The sequence below is a fragment of the Aplidium turbinatum genome, chromosome 5 (genome assembly GCF_918807975.1).
Source record: "Aplidium turbinatum chromosome 5, kaAplTurb1.1, whole genome shotgun sequence".
NCBI lineage: Eukaryota > Metazoa > Chordata > Ascidiacea > Aplousobranchia > Polyclinidae > Aplidium > Aplidium turbinatum.
The window spans coordinates 27590681-27611813 of record NC_137476.1 but is presented as its reverse complement, the minus strand read 5'-3'; the positions used below and the strand labels follow the sequence as shown (position 1 = coordinate 27611813).

At 37.7% G+C, this 21133-nt stretch overlaps 1 protein-coding gene across 1 annotated transcript in view; it reads left to right on the top strand.

Annotated features, from left to right (window-relative positions):
- LOC145770719 (uncharacterized) overlaps positions 1 to 13650 on the top strand; it is a 31742-nt gene extending 18092 nt beyond the window's left edge. The window contains exons 11-17 of the mRNA XM_082582416.1: positions 3970 to 4063; positions 4962 to 5021; positions 7360 to 7520; positions 8691 to 8787; positions 9581 to 9677; positions 10125 to 10192; positions 13067 to 13650. Coding sequence (XP_082438542.1) covers positions 3970 to 4063; positions 4962 to 5021; positions 7360 to 7520; positions 8691 to 8787; positions 9581 to 9677; positions 10125 to 10192; positions 13067 to 13341 — 852 coding nt within the window. The 3' untranslated portion in view covers positions 13342 to 13650. The remainder of the gene's footprint in view (positions 1 to 3969; positions 4064 to 4961; positions 5022 to 7359; positions 7521 to 8690; positions 8788 to 9580; positions 9678 to 10124; positions 10193 to 13066) is intronic.
- The last annotated feature ends 7483 nt before the right edge of the window (positions 13651 to 21133 follow it).

Sequence of the window (21133 nt, the reverse complement as noted above, 5' to 3'; positions counted from 1 at the left end):
CAGTGCAGCCGAAGTGGTCAACCTCCTCGTGACGAGCCCTGGATTCGACTGATGACAACAAACCGACAAGTAGCAAAGAGAATAATTTGAGTAAAAGTTTACGTTTGTTACACCATGGCCACCTAAAGATTCGGCCTGATTTGTCACATTTTGCAGAAATTTTCAGGTTTTTCTAACTTTGGGCAAACATTTAAATAAATTTTTCTAAAAATTAGATTTTTACACTGTCTTTACTCTTTTTCCCAGATGACACAATAGGTTTTAACATCCTCACATGTTGAAAAACAAAGAAAATTTGATTTCGAAGATTTTAGTCAGACTGTTAATTTTTCAATAACAGTCTGATTTTGCGTTTTTCAACTTACTTTTTCTCATTTGCTACTGCTTTCCCAAGGCAACAAAAAAGTTTTATGTCATTAGGAAACCGCAAAAAGTAAAAACATCTCAAAAAACGTCAGTCAAGCACTAGCAGTAGCTGTAATCAAAATCTGCAAAATGTGACAAATCAGGCCACATCTCCAGGTGGCCATGGTTACACTTAAAAATCTTAAATTTTGATTCGTATTGAGCCAATGCGATTGTTGCGCGAACGGCTGCTCGAAAACGAGAATTCGGCAACATCAAAGTGAAACCAGCATCCTCGTGAGTACCATGGTTTCACTCCAATCATTTAAACGCACTACATCGCTCTCGACTCATTCTATTTGTGTGAAAGCGTAAACAATTAATCTAACAGTCTGCGAACCAATACAATTATGTGCCAGCATGCAGAGCTCTTTGAAGACCAAAGCGCTAACGGTGTTAATAAATCAATCAAGTTTATTTTAGAATTGCTTCACATACCGGTATGGTAAGCTACTTTTGACAAAAGTCCGAGACAAAATAGTAGGCTATATCAAACACATAGCTTATTTGTTATCCAAATCGACTCTCCTTCTTGGAGGCACCGAAACATGCGATAGTTCACGACAAAGTACCTCTTCCAATTTAAACAAAACTTGAGCTATGGAAGAGTGGGTAAGTTTGCCCAGCTATACAGTAAACTCCAACACACACCGGACAGAAATTATAGCGAAATCAGAACCAACAAGGATGGGTGGTCATTTTATTTTTGTTTGGATGCGAAACGCCGAAAGGTACATGAAACAAAAACGTACAGTGTGCATCCAATGAGAGAGTGCGAAGCTCTGGAGGCGTACGAGGTCGTCGAGTCTGCACTCTCTCGAATGCACACTCTCTCGAACAAATGCAGCCGCTCCCACGCTTCACCAACCTGCAAAAACATGTTGACGATGCACTTGGAGAAATGGAAGTCATCACAAGAAAACAAACATTTACCTAAGTGAGATTCCTCTGATGTTTCACATGAATTGACGAAAAACAGGCACTCTACTACGCTTCCTGTACAACAAGGGTTGAAGTTGCACCAAAACAAAACCACTTTCAAGACTACAGATATAGGTCTTCTAGTTCTAACTTCTGACACCACCAGTTTGTACGTAATTCTTAGAAAAATCATGTTGTTAGATTTTTAGCTTAAATTGGCTTATAGTCGGTGAGCTTACATGTGACATAGTCTTCCTATACCAGTGTTTCTTAACCTTTTTAGCGCTCGTACCCTTTGAGCTTTCATGAAAATTTCTCGTACCCCCATTTCAGTGCCGGTCTTAGGGTATTTCGGGTCCTGTGCGGAATATGCTTTGTGGCCCCTAATGACAATGATCCAATTCAGTAGCGTAGCTAGGTATTTTTAAAGGGGAAGGGGGGTTTGACGGCCGGCGGGCGAAACCTGACGGCATGTTTGTGGAAAGCGACACCCAGCAACGGGGGATCCGGGGGGCCTCCCCCAGAAAATTTTGAAAAATTACTTTGAATTTGGTGCATTCTGAGAGCATGTTCAACAAAAATACCGGTACTTGGATAGCGGTACTCGCTTGTGAATCGAATTAAATTTTTTCCATTGGAAATGACACAAATTGCTGCATTTTCTGATAGGGACAGTACATTAGGTCTACAGTATGATCTACAATCCCTAATTTTCTGAGTAAATTTCGGGCCCCCTAATTTGCGGGCCCTGTGCGATCGCACGATTTGCACACCCCAAAGACCGGCACTGCCCCTGTCTACAATGGCCAACGGAAGCAAATGAAATTGTAATAATAGGATTTAAACTCAGTGTATTTATAACTTACGTGTTAAATGTATGCATTAAAAACAGTCTTGTAAGTTCAACAATATTCATCAGTCAATCTACAAATCGCTATTTTGTTGATCAATGTCAATGATCATTTTGAAACGAGGTTTTTTCTTTAAAATGGACATACGCATATCATCTCATGGATCTGTAGCGCCAGAGAGCTCTGTCTCTGACGTCACGCGTTCCACGTTACTAGAATTGTATACCAGAAGATTCTGGCCCTTGACCACACACCGCGGACTGCTCTTTACGTCTCGAAAATTCAATCTAGCAATCAACCTTTTGTAAGGCACCTTGCCGAATTCCAACTATGGTTCATCGATACGTAGATCTGCCGTCGTGTTGCGTTGTATGATCGTGTGCAAAGCTCGCTATTCCAAACTAGAACCTTTCTTAAGAAGTTTAAACCATGATTCTATATAACCAGTATTATCGTTGCTATTGCTTCTGCTGCTGCTGCTAGTAGCCTGCAACGTTTTTGGATCAGTATAGTATTATGTTTAGAACTTGTATGCTATGATTTTGGTGCAGCAGTAATATGATTTCTGACTCAAGACTCAATTCTCAAGTCGATTCCGGTTGTAATCGAGCTAGTTAACAATGTAGAAGCGACAATAGATTGTATCCAGTTTTGGTGGTGGAGCGTTAGTCATTCGGGTGTTTTTCTCACTTTTTGTGTTACTGGATTCTATTCCTTGAAAGCGCTACTCAGTCGAAGATTAAAGTCAATAAACAAATACACTCGTATGCAAGCACTATTCGGTTGAATTTGAGTCAGTGGACGATACAGCAGTAAAGACGACTTCGTGTCCGATCCTTCCTTGCTGACTTCGCCCAGGAATGTCGCCGTCCTACTGATGGCTATGTATGAGCGTATATGCTGAACAGCAGCGTCCGCTACAGATCCAAACGATTCCTCGGCTTAGTTTTGATATTTACAAGAGTTGAAAACCCAGTTTCACATCGGTAGGTTGTCGCAAAAGCCACAAGGATTTCTAAAGCTTTTTTGCTAACTGGGAAAATACGTTGAATTGTGCACACCAGAAGGCATCCAACTGCATTGGATCAAACTCCGTTTTGCTTTCACTACTAGCTTTCATCTCAAGAAGATAGTCTTTCATTTGGTCATTAAGCATTCTTTACACATATGCCTAAATAGCGTATAATTTCACACTGCATGTCGTACCCCCTGCTTTGGTGCTTCGTACCCCCAAGGGGTACACGTACTCCTGGTTAAGAACCCCTGTCCTATACAATGTGGAAATCACAAAATTTGCAGATAAAAGTTGAAAGAAAATTTTGAGATGGAATGAAAGATTTGTATAAAGAAATGGATATGGGATGGCAGAAAATTTCAGGATGGAAGATGGAAAAAACTACTTCCACTATTACATCTCAAAGCCTAGTTGCGGAGGTAGATCGATCACACCACAATGCAAGAAAAAAAGGATGTTTTAATTGAATTTGTAGGCATGGTGGTCAATTGACAAAAACTGTTCCATGGGTCTCATACTTCCTTAGGTACCTTAACTTTTGTGCAAAATTTATCCGCTTTTATTAAAAGGAATAACTTAAATTTGAACTGAACACTTCTTGGTGTTTAGGAAGAATATTTGCTTCCTTAAAACTCTGCTGCCCCTCCACCCCCGAAATTTGTCTACATCCGTTACTGGCTATGCATATATACTTGTAGCGAGGCTAATATTTATCCGTATTTTCATCGAAACAAGAAAACGTGCTTACCTTTTAAAGCATTTTTTTTTGGTGTTTAGTTCTTAAAGGAAATTGTCACAAAGGAAAATTACACGTTGCACTTAAGGAAGGAAATCTTGGAAAAAGAGGAGGAGCTTAAAATCATCAGAATAAGTAAAGATATTATTGTTCTTTAATTTTCTTAGTTAACGAAGTTTAATATTTGGCCATGGTTTGACGTCATTGGAAAATTATGAGATTAAAGACTAGGTCCTTGTCAACTCTTCATGTTCGAGTTAGGTATATAATTGGTTTGAACATATAAAATATATGTTTGATTATGCTGCCCATATATATTTGAAGATTTAATATGAAAGATAAATTTAACTTTGAGGGCCCGGTCTTGTGGTAATAGCTGTGGACAAAAATGTTTGAGACCTATAGTGTACTTAAACATCTAAAACATTTTATTGAATCATAGATATTGTGTCGATGCAATGTCAATAACTCGGTTTTGAGCACTGAGCAGGATAGAAACCATTTTGATATTTAAAACGTTACAAAATACGATTTTAAGAAAAAGTGACCTTTGAAATTAACTAAGAAAGAAAATCTGGTGACATTACCACCCTCTTCCAATCTGCCTTGAACCAGCATGGAAGCAGTAGCCTACGGCTCATAAAATCACATGAAACACTGTCAAGTAGGCTAAGCTAACCCATGTTGATGAGCAATCTGCTGCAAGCGGAGATAGCGAATGATTATTAAGAAAGAAAAAAAACAAAAAAACAATTCAAACATGCATTCAATTTTATAATCTCGTTTGACGGCCTACTTCAAATAAATTTCTCCCGAACAGTTAAAACATACAGGTTTTGTTTTTCCACGTTTCTTTTTAACTACGTTGTTTGAGTCTACCATATTAGTTACAGGCTTAAGTGTGCATGCACATTGAACAATTTTTTCCGTATGCCTCATTGTTTATGCTGTTGCAGGCGATAAACTGTTTTCTGTATATAGCGCGAGTGTTCTAATGTGGATTAAATCACGATGATATGAATAAACTTTTCAGGAAATGTCAGCAGATTACTGAAGAAAGTTCGAAGTAATGACAGGGAAAGCCTAGCCAATGGTAATTAGACTACAGTGGACCATATTATTAATTTTGTGCAGTTGCTAATATTACGTCAGAACAGTTTAATGTGTACTCGTAAATTTTTTTTCTTACTACTGCGGGTAACCTTGAAAAGCCATACATCACCTTTTTGAAATGCCTAGCCTAGAATCAGTGCAGGATCTATAAAGGAAAAAATGTGAAAACCTTCTATGGATAGTCGCATTTTAGAAATTAGGTTTGTATGATTAATTGCAGTGTTGTGATGTATAGCCTCCATTAGGTAAATGCTTATTGCTGTCTCGACCAAGGGTCTTGAAGCTTTTCCGTTTATAGCAAAACATAGGCTAACTGCATGGCCAAAATTAATACAGTATAACTTAACCAGCTGCAAGAACACTGAGTATTTTGATGAAATTACCCAATATATACTTTTTACACTACAACAAAGGTATATAGTCTGTAACTCCCTGGCATTTGTAGACCAGGTGTTTTCTTAAACATTTAGAAAAAAGTTGAATTTTACTTTAGGTGTTACATTGCAATGTTAACATAAATTGGCCTTTGGCAATCGGTAAAAGTTTATACAAAAAAATCGACACAGAAACACAGAAAGTATTTATACAAAAAACATTTCGACTGAAAAATATACATACGGAAAGTATCAATGCCAAAAATATCCTCTCTGTTGAAAAATAAGGGCATTTTCGGTATGGATATTTGCCTACATTCTAGCCTACAGTGCATATAAACTTGACCAGTTTACTGCGCTAATTTGCAAAAGGAAAATTTATCTTTTGTGAACTGATATGATCATGTCACCTGCTCATGTTCATTTTAAATCTGAGATTATCCTATTTATTGGATAAATCTGTTTTACTACTTTATACGTGTGTAATGCGATGCAGCTGTAGTTTTCGCATAAAATAATATCTAAACCTAAAAATCTAATAAAACGTATGTCCTATCCCCAAGTGTTTTGATTGAGGATTTTATAATTTGGGGCTTATTCTTTGAGGTTCCACAAGCAAATACGTTCAATTCCCCCTACACCATCGTAGCCTACTTGCTTACTGTGGTGAGCTAAGCTGGTGAAGTTGCTACTTGAATTGAGTTTTGTATTGCTTGCATGTCCATTCGAATACTTGAGATATATTTTGAAGAATAGGCCTACCTTGCCTTTCTAAACCAACCAAACATATTTAGCGGGTTAACAAATGGCTGTAGACTACTTAAAATATCGGGCCGCTTACCTTGAAGCGTCGTGTTTGAAACTTCGAGCACAAACGATCAGGCCTGTTGTTCAATTTTGTTCCTGTCTTGTGTAAAGGTTCTTATTGCCAAATAAGATAAGTTAAGCCTGATGTTCACTATCAGCGAGTTGCAAAAGGTTGCTACCTGCCGAATTATTTTACTTGGGCTATCCTAATTCGGTTGCAAGCACGTCTGCACTTTTGCATTTTTTCGCTTCTGACGACCTTTTTCTAGACCTCTCCTGTGTAGCCTCATGTTTTTGATGTAGCCTACGGTTCCGAATTAAACACAAACTAAACTATCATAGCCTAGTGTTAATATTTCTATAACATCAAAAATAAAATCCCCATAGTTTGTCGTTGACCAGGGGTGTCCAAAATGCGTCCCGCAGAAACAATATTTACGGCCTTGTCTGGGCTCATAACCTACTTAAGTTAATGCACCTCATGGCTACAAATTTTTGGGCATCTCTGCCATAGACAATTGCGCACCTACCCACTTTTGTAAAGAAAAGAAACTCCTCCGTAGTTTTATAATGCAGTATTATTGGTAGCTTGGCACCAAGAATGACTTTCTATAAGTGAAAAAAAGTTATACTTTAAAAAAGCAACAATTTTGGCTTGCGATGATCGATGAATGCAAAAATTTTAATAAAAATTATATTTCATTTATTAAATTACTATTTAAAGAACTTTGAACTGGCATAATGCATGTTAAATTGAACGAACTGGATGATAAAATAAAATAATCGAAACTTTGTGCCCAATGTCATGGCCAAACACAAAGATTTTTTCAATGGTATGCTCTTTATAGCTTATGTCACCGTACCTAAAAAAACTTGGTAAACGTCGGCTGCATAGCCAAGTGGTGAGGGTCCTCGTTTGCCATTCGAAAGGGCCCGGGCTCGATACCGCTCTTGAACAGGTCGCTGTGTCTATGGCAAGACACAGGCATACTTGAAGGTGGACACGGAGTTTGGCTTTCTTGCCTTTTCGTCCACCCTGTCTAAATCCCAACTACTGGGCGTAAGGTTAGGTACGGCCAGCTAAAGCAAAATAAAATGTGTGAATAAGGATGATTGCAAGGTATGCCTGTTTTCTAGAGGTACAACTCAGGAGAGCAACTGGTAGAGTTGGAAAAAGTTGCCGCGACATATCTATTTTGTTACAAAGAAACATATCTGGAGTATACTTCATATCCCCCGTGAGTAACCTCACCAAGCATGTTTATTGCGACTTGGAGGCTGATGAAGGTGGATGGACGGTAAATTATAAAAGTATTTTATTTGTTTCTTCTTCTCGTATTGTCGCTATATATCAGGGCACCCATCGGACAGCCACCGCCTGTTGTAATCACTAATAATATCAACGAAAACTTCCATAAGGTGGTCTGTACAGCAGGAAATCCTTGATTATGTGGGCTGTCGTCTGCATTTCACTACATTCACAGGCAGCACTCTCTGCCAATCCCCAACGCAACATTTCTGCACCTGTCACTGCTAATGTCGCTGTAAAATTATCAAATTTACTTCTTTAAAACATTGTTATGAAACGTTTGAATAATAAGCTAATTAGCTACTGTCTAAAGCCAAATTTTTCTATGGAAACGTGAAAGTTGGCGTATATCAAGCGTGGTAGGTGTGCGGCAAAGGCACTATACCATTCGGTATTTTAGTTAAACGTTAGATCGATTCGACAGCACTATTGTTGTAGGGTAAGATAAAAACAATCATGATTGTCGATAAGTTTGAATTAAACCTGTGTTGGATCTGGGAGGTTTTCAGTTGTTGAATATGTCAAAATGTATAAGATACTGCACAGTAGCCTACACTCACACACCTAAACAAATAATTGCGAATAAAATAATAATGTTGAAAGACTGATGAATAGTTACAATTTATAGCCTAATATTAACGAGTATTTATTTTGTTGTTTATCTTCTATCTGTGGTATTTTAAAATTACTTTTCTTCTAAAGCTATGCTATTTTATCACTGATGAATAGCTTGGCGTTTTCATAATTGAATCCTACTACAGTAATCTAAATCTTATGACGAACATGAATATACAGTATATAGTAATTTACTGTATACAGTATAAGAATAAGCTACATTCAATAAAATTGACCAACGCTTTCAGAATCTTTATTATCTTCTATACACAATTACACATATTCAATTTGCGATTTATGGGATTGAGATACACGTTGCCTAAATATAGCGGTAGGCATTCTCGTTAAAATTATCAGTAATTTTTCTTTCATTTTTAACTCAACATCTCCCATCATACACTGCTGTAAATCGAAGTACACTAAAACCGCTTTCAATTTGTGCTCATCATGAAATACGTTTGTACCGTAGTTTTCACTTAAAAATCAACCAAAAATATATCATTAATATATTAAAATTTAACTGTGTAGTGTGCTATTGTTTCAGGTTATCCAAAAGAGAGTTGATGGAAGCGTAATTTTTGGCAAAGGCATACTTGAATATATAAGTGGCTTTGGAGATGGTGACGGAAGTTACTTTTTAGGTTAGTGTTTTATGAAACTGTCACTTTATGAGGCGTTAAGCGCTAACAAGCAAATTAGTGGCCTAATCTAGCAATAGAGAAATAAAACATAGTAACTTTAGTGGATTTAGCATACTTTATTTCACACAAAATATAACATAATTAAATTAAATAAACTCAAACGCTTTCGACACGTACCTATCATTTGTTCCGTTTGTGCTTTCAGTCCAGAGTGTCGTTACAGTTACAGTGCATAGTCAAATTTATCGTACGATTTTTCATTTTATATATTGCAGATTTAATTCCTGATGAGGACACACGTACGTGTCGAAAACGTTTGAGTTTATTTTATTTAATTATGTTATATTTTGTGTGAAATAAAGTATGCTAAACCCGCTAAAGTTACTATGTTTTATTTCTCTATGGTTCAACAAAGCAAACTTTCTACCAAAGCCTAGGTAATCTGATTTGATTTAGGAATCTTTATCTTCGGACTGACAAAGCCTTAATAGGTTCCTGGTAGTTTCGTATACTTGCAGAGGCGTTTAAGGCAGGGCCGATTACCGAGATTGACAGAGTGAAGTTTTCTGATTGTTGATGGGGTGTTGTCTGTGATTTATTTCAGCCACCGTGGGGCCTCTAAATGGGGAGTTGTCCTTGAAATGCGTTGCTTAAGCACACACCCCGAGAGAATCGAACTAGAGCCACTTGAGCTTGCGGTTTTTTCCTTCGAAAGGTTAAGCACTTTGAATATGATATTTTATTGACTAGTTACTAATTTGATTATTTCGACAATGTTGTGTTTCAAATGCAGGTTTAGAACACATCCATGCGTTGGTGGAAACAGAAAGGCACACTCTTCGTATTGAATTGGAAGATTTTGATGGGAACAAAGTATACGCACAATACAGGTTTTGACCAATTGTTACATAACTTTGTTTCACCTTATGAAGAATACTAGCTTTGTCACTAACTTAACTATTTTATAATGTAGGCCTAACCTAAAATTGAAAATATTTAAAATAATTTTATTATTTTTAATCAAACTCTGTAAAATTTTACAAGTTACTTTTACTACACATAAAGTTTTAGCCTACTCGTAGTAAGTTAGTAGAAGTAACAGTAGCCTTGTAATTTGCATTCAACAATTGCCGGAGTTTGCACAACACTCCTAATATCTTAACAATCTATTAAAGAATCGATTTCATTATAATAATAGCATCTTCGGCTTGTTGAAATAGAACAAGAAATGTATTTTCACAAAGCATGCTCTTTTAGATGTGTCAGATGCAGAGGGAGTATTTGATACGTTATTTGATATTTCATACGTTGCTTCTTCATGTTTGTTTTGCTTTCAGTTCGTTCTATGTTGGAAACCGCAATTCAACTTGGGAACTGAGAGTCTCTGGCTATTCTGGAACTGCTGGTAAGAATATTGCTGAAAAGACAGAGTTGTTTTTAATGTACCGTAATGTAAGCTACCATAATAGCAAGCCAAAATTGCAGTACGTATGATAGCTATATCAGCAATAGCGTTGACAGGAGGAGTTCAGGGTTTTGGGACGTGCTGCTCAGACTCGTACCAAATTGTTTTATTTTTTGAATCTGAACTTTTACTTGTCCATTTATCTTACAAACCTTTCTTTTGTTGAACCATGGTTGTCTTCCACAAAAGTTTATTTGTAGACCCCCTATAGGCCTACTAACTGTATCAACCTCCAGCAGAAAGAATTATTTTCCCTAACATTGGAAATTCAACTTGCATCATTGAAAAAATGGTGACTATTCCAGGTTCGATGCAACAAACAATATGGGGATAATTGGATTACTCTTACCACCATTTCTGTACTTTCCTAAATCCAGTTTAGCAAGCAAACCTTGCATTTCGTGGCAACCGGTTTGCGCAAACTGATGAATCTCTCTCCACTGCATCCTAACCAGCCTGTATAAAAACCTTGGTTGGCAAGGCTTGTGTGTATAGCTTATACGTCGCTATGACGAATTGAGCTGTACCGGTAGCAAAAAAGTTGGGATACCCCAAGGCTTTAACAAAGCCAAATTTGTAACATAAAGTAAACAATATAAAATTTTTAGTTTGATAAATTAATTACAAGGTATTTTGAATGGGGTCTTGGGGATTGTGCCAGATAATTTTAACAAATTTTAAGTTGTTTTGATCGCTTTGCGCGTATTTTGCGACCATGCCTGATTGTCTAATCTGATTTAACTAACAGCGTTTCTTTTTTTTTTGTAATGATGTACACTTTGTAGTTAACTAAAAATGAAACTAGGTTTCTTTAGAAGTAGGAATATTCTAGATTTGATGCAAAATTACAGTTAAGCTTTAAATTACCTTTTATATGGCTAAAAATATATTTAAGAAAATTTGTATTTGTCAAAGGTTAGTAGACTAGCCTGCAGTAGTCTAATTTTAAGATTTGCATCTAAAATTTGTTATTGAAGTTGATACTGAGTTGCTGTTTTTTCTTTCTTTATAGACTACAATGCACATTTCGCTTCATAGCTCTGTCGAAGCTAGATAAGCTAATTTAATCGTTCACTATCTGAATCCGGATCTGAATGACCAATCTGTTCACTTTACAATACAGTAACGCATTACTTTTGGTTTTTTAGGGTCCAACTTTTTTTTGTACAACGGATGGCGCAGATCATAATTGACATGTTATTCTAACTTAACATAAGCTATCTAAAAGCACTTGAAAACAGCGTTGACATTGCTTTCATTCAAATGTCTTTTGCCGATGATTGATATGTTATTGTGGTGTCCGACGTTTTCTTCGTAAACAGTTTTTCGTAAAACAATTCTTCGTAAGCAATTCTTCGTAAAAGCAATTCTTCGTAAAGCAATTCTTCGGGCATGCAATTGACAGTAATACTAATTGTTCGTAAACAAATGTTCATAAAAGTTAGGCTACAGCTTTTTTTTTAAAAAACAGTTACAATTGTTTACGAACAATCAATTAGGACCTAGCCTATATGCTAGAGATGTGCTAATTGTGCTTAAACACATAATTGTGCCACTGAAAGAAATCTGCAGCTCCTTGCCCGTTCAAAGCACTGGTATGCTGACGGCACCTTCAAGACAGTGCCTTCACTGTTTGAACAGCTTTACACAATACACGGACTGACGGAAAACACTTCAGTGCCTCTGGTGTATGCCCTGCTGGGGGACAAAAGGAGATGGACATACATTCATGGAGTTGTTACCTGCTGTTGCTGTTCCAGAGACAATCATGACTGACTTTGAGATGGCCATGGTCAATGCAGTAAGCAGAGAGTACCCACTTTCAACTCACCGTGGCTGGTTCTTCCATTTGTGCCAGTGCATTTGAAGAAAAACGATGGGAATGTATTACCAGATGTTGCTCAGCCAGTAATTGACTACTTTGAAGACACTTGGGTTGGGCGCCCAGATCGTCGTCAAGGGCGCCGTCCTCCAATGTTTGCAATTCAAATGTGGAACTGCTATGATGGCGTCCTCAGTGGCCTTCCCAAAACTAATAATAGCATTGAAGGATGGCACAGAGGGTTCATGTTCCCGTATCTGCAAATCATCCAGATATTTGGAAGTTCATATCTGCAATTAAGCGAGAGCAAAACCTAAATGAGGTTCGCATTGAACAGTATGTCAGTGGCCAGGCAGGACCCCTTCCAAAGAAGAAGTACAAGGACAGTGCAGAAAGACTAACTAGAGTCGTCCGAACCTGGCGTCAAGACTTTCAAGATGATGAAATTTGTGATTAGCCTACTTGCGTGGAATTGCACACAATACTTCATACTAAACTTGGCTTGTGGACAATTTGTACGAAGTTACTTAAAGTAGTATTGGTAGTGTTAGCAAAGAATTGCTAAACACAGACAATTGTTGTATTCCAATAAATAACAAAAAATGCGCTTTTTCATTGTGCTTATTTGTTTATGTCTCGTAACTTGGTTATTCAGGAAAATTTGCATTATGCACCTTCATCGGAAATTGCAAGACAAACCTTGCTGTTGCGAAAAATTGTTCACGAACAATTGACCTATCACCTGTTTACGAACAATTCACCTATACGAAGAATTGATGTATACGAAGAATTGCTTTTACGAACAATTGTTTACGAACAATTGTTTTACGAAAAACTGTTTACGAACAATTTGCCTATAACCGTTTTTGTAATAGTTCATTTATCAAACTGGCAGAGTTGGTCACTCTATTGTCTGGTATCGTTGGGGAACATATTGTCTTTCCGAATAAAGCACCAAACTGTGTGTTTAATTTTATCATCACTTTTTTCAGGAGATAGTCTACTGGCAAATAACGGAACAAAATTCTCAACCTATGACAGCGATCATGATAATGTGGGCCTCAATTGCGGCTTGACACATTACGGAGGTTGGTGGTTTACTGACTGCGGGGAATCCAACCTAAATGGATTATATGTGAGACCAGGGGAAACAGCTACTTATACCATCATCTGGACATCTTGGTCTAAGACTGTTCGTATTAAGAAAATGGAAATGAAAATTAGACCAACTTTGAGCAAAGATGTGAAAGCTGGAGGCGGTACTTAAACGAAATCATTAAAGTTTAATATGCTTTCGCTTACGTGTCTTTGGGGTTGATTGCAATATACACCCGTGTGCTGTTACTTTTATACTTTTTGCTTATACCCAAGGAATGGAAATGGCAGTTAGGCTGGTTTTAGTCAGGGATGTAAAAGCAATATTTGTTTGATGAAGTGGAAAACCGAAAGATAAATTATCGACGTAGTTTCCATCATCTTTACTTCGAGAAAGACAAAAACTATGATATTGCTTTGTATTATATAACAACCCGTCTTTTTTTAAATTTTGTGGCAAACATGAGACAATGTGACGTCATTGCTTTTAAACTTATTAGTTATCAACCTACCATCAAAAAAGTTCTAATAATAGAACATACCCAGTGACGTACCGTACGCAGGAGGAGATGGCTTCGGACATGACATAGCCTACCCCTCTTCAAAAATATTAATTTTTTTAGCGTTGTTGTGATTGTGTAGTACACACATATTATTGTGTGGTTTTAGGTAGCAGGACTATATTAACCGCTTCTCGTACCCCCGGGGGGGGGAGAGGCACGGCTGTTTAGGGGCCCACTTATTTTAGTTTGTTTAACATTTTTTTGACAATTTGAAGTAAAAAGAATGTACATATTGCTACAGAAGCTTGATATGCAGTAGATTAAATCACGCAAGGCCCCATTTACCGCTTCCAAAACCCCGGTTAGTGGGTCCACATCTCTGTTTAGGGGTCCACTCCACCCATATACATGTTTAATTGGAGCAGCGTTTGCCGACAATTTTAAATAAAAAATGTGACAATACTGCTACAAAACTCTACATTTTGTGGCTTGACTGCATCCATCGGTTTTCTATTGTTGATCATCATTTGAAATGACTATTTTAAATCAGCGTAACCAGTAAATCTATGCTATTTTGTTGGAGTTTACAAAAATAAATAATACTACGCTTTCGCTTTATGTTTCTCGGCAGCCGATTGTAGCAAGAATTGATACAAAATTAAATGCTCGTGAAACGACGAAGATATTCAATAATGTCGCCCAGAAGCGTTGACAAGGATTATCCAGCGTATAGCCTACTTTTGCATTCAACATGATTTTTTTAATTTAAAAACTTTTTTGGAGAGGGTAGTTTGCATACGAAAGGAAACTCCATGTCGGCAAATGTTTTGTAACCACCTTGTTGAAGTAGGCTAAGCTGTTTTGCATTCAACCCAGCGTCTTAGCCCTATTTTATTTTTTCAAGACAAACACTCCGTCATTGTTTTCCTTAGTGTTTAGTTTTTGTAGAATGTGGAACAACAAACTGGTATAAAGAAAAAGAAACACATGATCGACTACATTGGCAAAAAAGGGAAGGCCTTCGCTCAGCAGTGGGCTACCGTAGGTTGAAAATGATGGTGATGATGATTGAAATCTTTTAGTTATTTTAGTTCAACATCATAGTCCTTTGTATAGTTATGTAGTCAAAGATGGTGTCCCAACAAATTGTGGAGTCAGTCTAATGTTTTTGATCTAAATTTACAACTTATGGTTTGACAATTTTTTTAGGAACCGTACCTTTACTAAAAAATAGAGACCCACTAGTAAATTTCGAAGGAGGGAGGAGCGAGTTGGTGCTCACACAGCCCTGTAGGGTAGGCCTTCTTTTTCGTCATGTAGGCTACGGTATGTTCAAAGTGCTGTAATTTTTGTTCCAAGCACCGTAATAAATTGCATTCGATGTTTAAATTTTTATAGAAAAGTGCAATTTTGCTTTAATCTGAAAACATTGCTTGTTAATCAAACTATTACAGTTTTTGCTTATCCAATTAGGCCTACTATCATGCTTTTCGTATTCACATATCTAATGATTCAATCCAAAAGTACAGTGAAAAATACGCAAAGACCGTGAAAATTTAATATATTTCACCAACAGATAGCCTCGGCTACCTCACACCTTGGTCAGACTATAAAGTAGCATTAGGCTATTAATAAAAGATGTCAAATTATATCGAACGCTTACTCTCCTCCAGCAAGAAAATCCTGCGTACGCCACTGAATGTATCCTCAATACGCGTGTTTCATTGGATTGAGCAAGCTAACTACGTCTTCTACGTAAAGCACCTATATGCGAGACGTCAAAAGTGTTACGGTATATCATATTTTTTCTGTTTTCAGTATAAAATCTATCTAAATGTGTAAACTAGTTGCTGCAAACTAAAATTATATCGTCAATGCAAGTTGAGTATGTACGCAATATGACTTACTGGTTATTATTAGAAAATGAGGGTTTTTTTTTCAATTCGATTCGAAAAAAAATAGGAGCTCAAGTTGTACTAGACGGTGAAGACATTATAACACGGAAAATAGTGAAATTTGTTCTATCTTAATCCGATCATCAGCTAAATTGGACCAGTTTGGCTTGGTTCCGAAGTAGTTCTAATCTGACTAAGCGGGTTGACGGCATTATAGTAACTACCGTATAACAAAAGTTGATATTTTTGCTAAACTTTATATTAGGCTTATTAGCCTGCGTTTTATTTTATACCACAGCTTAAAATAGCAAGTTCATTGTCTTGGTTCTCAACCTGAGCGCTACCGTCTTCTAGGGAGCGCTGTTGATTTTTCGAGGAGCGATAATACTCAGGTAGCGCTAGATTCAGAAGGTGTAACGATATTTTCCTCACTGCAAATTTGCTTTAGTAGTTCTGCTGGATCAAAATCTATGTATATTCGTGCTTCGTATACGCCTACAAGCCCAATGGTGATTGCATAGACCTAGCAAGTAGATCTAGAATCTATAAGAAGCATTCTATTATGCAACGGTTGTACTTTGATGTTTTAATGCGCCTTATCTGAAGTGATGTTTATACAGTTATGTCATAATCCTAGCTATCTGCATAATCCTAACCTGGCATAATCCAAAGCTGACATAACCCTACCCGGCTACAAAGCCGAGTGATGAGAGCATTGGAACAGTACTCGAAAGGGTGATAGTTTCGATACCACTCAAAAGCAAGTAGCTGTGTCTTTGGCAGGGCACTTAAAAGGCATGTCTGAAGGTGGATACGAAGATTGGCTTCCTTGCCTTCCCATTCATTCAATCTAAACGAACTACTGGGCGAGAGCTTAGATACAACAACAAAAAATAAGCCTATAAAACTTCAATGTTTCACTCATTATATTTAGTAGGCCTACAGCCGTTATACTATGGTGGGCGCCAGACTATGGAAACTCTCAAAGGAGGCGATGAGGAAAACCCATTGTGAAATATGGACCACCGAATTTGTTAGAAGAAAACAACTGTTCTTCGTCTAATGTTGACTCAATTAACTACCCAGTTCGTAAATATGAAAAAATAATTTAATAATTGAAAGATTTTAATCAAAATAAGAAACCCAAAACACAATCAAACAACAAACTAAAAACACATCACACAGTACTTAAAAGTTGATACACAAATATAAAAAAATGTTACTTATTCTCGCAGAAACATAAATTTGCCTGAGGTAAAACAGCATAACCTAAGCCTTATGACTATGTGCCCCTTCTTGATCTTGATTTTTATATTTACTTCACTTTTGTTAATAGCTTATGAAAAATTAAGTTAAAAAAATGTCAGGCATGCTCAGGATAAAAAGAATAATACCAGGGCATCGTTATGGCTGCGATATCAACTAATTTGCCAGCCAACATACGTTTTTGCATCATTGGTAGGTAGGCCTATGAATATAAGTAGCCTAGTTCAGAAAGTCAAAATGGTAATGATAATAAGGACGATGGGTTGAGGACTCAGATCGGTTTGAATAGGCATCAAGTGAGTTAAATTGACAAAAGCAAAGAGCAAATAATGGAGTTTACAATTGAGGTAAGTTCAAGAATAGAGTAGCTTACGCATATCAACAATAATATAAAAAGTTATCCAGTGACGTAGGAGTATATGCTGCTGCCCCTGGCTTTCGTTGAAAATGCCGCCCTAAGTAGACTGCAGCAAAGTTTGAAATAGTTTCATGTTCAAGCAATCTTTTCAATAATTCAGTAATTTTAATTACAAATAATGTGCCGCGTCTCAGAAGTTCTATCTTGCTTGAGAAAGAAGCCTCACTGTCTCAGCGTTAAGGCCAAATATAAAACACAAAAAATGAACAACAAATGTATTAGGCAAATAAAAGATCAATAGCCGCCTCAAAATCGAACTTTTCGAGCTTTCGCCGAAGCAAAATCAGCGATAATATCTTTAAAATCAAGTTTTTGAACGTAGTCTCTTTCTATAGAAAGAATCGATAGAGCTGATAGCCGATCATCATTCATGGTAGAACGTAAATACGACTTTTTCCTTTTGAGCTTTGATTTGTGCTAGCTGTCTCTTTGTTAACCATTTTCTTGTTTTACTTTTTATTTATTTTTGCATTACTTCATTTCTCGTGCTGTGTGCACTGTGCAGCCTCATTTTGTAGCCCCCTTGCAGCCTGCCGCCCCTGGCGCAGAGCCAGAACCGCCAAGTGGCTGCTACGCCACTGTGTATATCATAAAATTATTAATCTCGATTTAAAATGTTACTAATTCACTGGTGCTTCAAGCATTCACTTTTTAAAATTTTCCAAAGCGATCCGCTTTTTTTTGTTCCAAAGTAAACTTGAGCAGAAAGGTACTCATCTAATCTCAGCTTCCTCTTTTTACTGATAAACCATTTGGTGGTACCGTAGCCTGCTGCAATATTGTGAAATACAACAATTCACTGCTTTGGAATTGACTTTGGACTTTGGAAACTCAGATATCAATAAGGTACCTGCAGCTAATAAGGCCCGGTCAGTAGTAAGGCCCACCCCCCGGATCTCCGTTGTTCCAAATATTTTATACAAAAGTGGAAGCTATGATTGCTGCTATGGTGAATTGAGACTGACTGGTAAAGTTTGACAGACTAAAGTTCAGAACTTTTTGAGTTACGGAAAGTTGAACTTGTGGGGACTGAAATTGAGTGGTTTTCTTAATTTTCACATGTTTTAGACTGCTCTGCAGTTAACAAACCGCTTTGACTTCCGTTTTTTTGCATTTTATGTGAAAGATATGTGCATGCTGATGCAGTAAAAGTAATAAATTTGAACTTTTTTTCTAATTAAAGCAAGACTGATAATGATGATCACGACTAGGCTAATGTTGGCAATAAGGTCCATGGGCACATGGGGTAGGAGAATTGTACCGTTGTGCACCACTGGTTAAGAAAGCGAGGGTTAAAGACTTGAGTATTGAGTAACCCAAAAAATTCTTGTTACACCATCAATCCAATTTGTTATTGCAAAGGAAGTATCATAATTTCAGTATCAAAATACTTTAGTATCCCTACCACATCTAAAAACACCATGTCGCTTTGAAAAAAATGGAGCATGGGGGTGAGAGGGAATAGTTGTCTCTGTGTATTTAGTTATTAGTTCTGTATCTGTGTTGCCGATTAGAAGTTGTTTTTTTATTGTGAAAATACACCTTTTCTATCATTTTTGGTGCAAATTCAAACCGGGCCTCATTCACAACACATGCATCTAATAAGGCCCGCTTGAGATTTTTTTATTTTTTTAATATTTCACAACTCCTTTTACTTAGAAACTTGTTTCATGTTGTTTAATGTTTAGATAGACCAAAAGTATCCGTATTCCAAGTTTCGTTGAATTATGCAGTATTTACAAAAATATTGAGGTTTGAAAATTAGCGGGCCTTATCAGCTGCAGGCCTACCTTATGATTAATGCAGTCTCTACAGTCTACAGTCTCACCAATACGGAGTGACGAGTATTGAGTGCTTAAAATACTTAGCCTACTACACCAACATTGAGTGCTTGCAATACTTAGCCAAACTACAAACGTTTTATGAGGAATTGGATGCACCTTACATAGCCTAAATGTAACCTATTCTGAGACTGCAATGCATCTGACTTCAGCTCCTCTGGTACAGTGCTAAGTAGGTTTTCCAAGAGTATGACCTACTTTTGTCCGATAAAATTTTACTGTCCAAAGATACAGTAGGCTACATTAACATACTTCAGTGGATCTCATTACTCAAGATGCCTAGCTGGAACATCCTGGGGTGCTAGTACATCCACACTCCGTAGAAGTGCTCTTGCACTTGTTTACAGCACCTCCGAATATGCTTCCCCCACTTGGTGCCGCAGCGTACACACTTCCAAAATTGACACTGCCCTCAACACCAACATGAGAATAATCACCGGTTGCCTGCTTCCAACTCCCACTGACTTTCTGCCGGTACTATCAGGCATCGCCCCAGGTAGACTTCGTAAGGAAAACCACGTACGTAGTCTGGTCCTACAAGCTATGTCAAGGGATGACCACCTTCTCAACCAGATTGTTCTAAACTCGCACTCCCAAAAGCCCCAGCGCTTGAAATCTCGACGCCCGTTCTCCCGACATGCTGCAGCTATGTGCAAATCGAACTTCTACATTTCCGAAGTTTGGAACCGTGAATGGAGAGAAGTTGCGAGACCAACCCAATTCACAGTCCTTCCCAATACCAACACCCCACTTGGAGCAGAATTACCCCGGAAGGAATGGGTGAAACTCAATCGCCTGCGGACTGGAGTGGGCCGTTTTAGCAGCAACATGTTCCAGTGGGGCCTCGCCGATTCACCATCTTGTGCGTGTGGCTCAGATTTTCAAACTGCACACCACATTATCTATCAATGTCCTGTATACCAACCACAAGATAGACATGAGGACCTAACAACGCTCGATGAATACACAATCCATTGGCTGCTGCCCCTGGACGTAACAACGTGATCTGTGGCGGCCTCAAACGCAAGAAGAAGAAGAAGAAGATTACTCAACTAGTTGGTTAAATCATTGTTTATCTTCTATGATTGTTAACCAAACAATGACAGACATGTTAGTTTTATATACTGTACATTAAGTGCATGAGAGCCTGAACTACTGTAGCCTACAAGTGTACAGTAGACCTTTTACGATCAATGTTCTATTGATGCAGAGATTGAGTAGGTGTGTATCAGACTATACAATGTCAATATTTACAAGCCCAGCTTGTAAATATTCCGTCCTTCCTGTCTTTGCCATCATTTCTTCTTGTTCCTCTTTCCCGGCCTCTACGCTGATGACTTCAAAGACCAGCACAGTAACTGGGCCTACAACAACAACCCAAACCACGACTGAGAACTGGCTGAGTGTGCCGCTACAATCCGTCTTGCCCTCCTATACCAACTCAAAAGAACCGGCCAGTTTTAACTCAGACCGCTGGGGAACAAAGAAAATTCCTGATTTTGCTTTGTAGTTTTCGACAGCTTTCTTCCAGACAAACGTGTGCTTGAGAATTTCCAGCAATCCGATAGTGCCCCCCAGGGAGGGCCATGTGAGCACCATCTTGGCCTTTCTGCACGAAATCCTCAAGTGGACCCACATGCTTAGTGATGAATCTTAAAAGTAGGACAAGAAACCGTTAGGTTAACCGCAACTCTTTCAAATAATAGGAAAAAATTTACATTCATCATTTCAGCAGGAATAAACAAGATTTTTTAGAAAATATAGTAAATAGGCTATGCCGACAATGCAGTAGCGGATCTGGAAAGAAGTACGGTAAGGGAAAGAACCAGAGTTTTGATGAAGCAAAGTTAGTAAGATAAATAGATAATGCAAAACTTAATGTTCAAAAAATTAAGCATGACAGGAGTGTGGGTCCGGGGACTTGCCCTCAGAAAATTTTTAATTAGTATAATTTTGCTTTAGTCACTTTTTAGGCATTTATGCTATTTTAATAATGATATTTTTATCATGATGCAGACTTTATATGGTAACCATAGGTCGT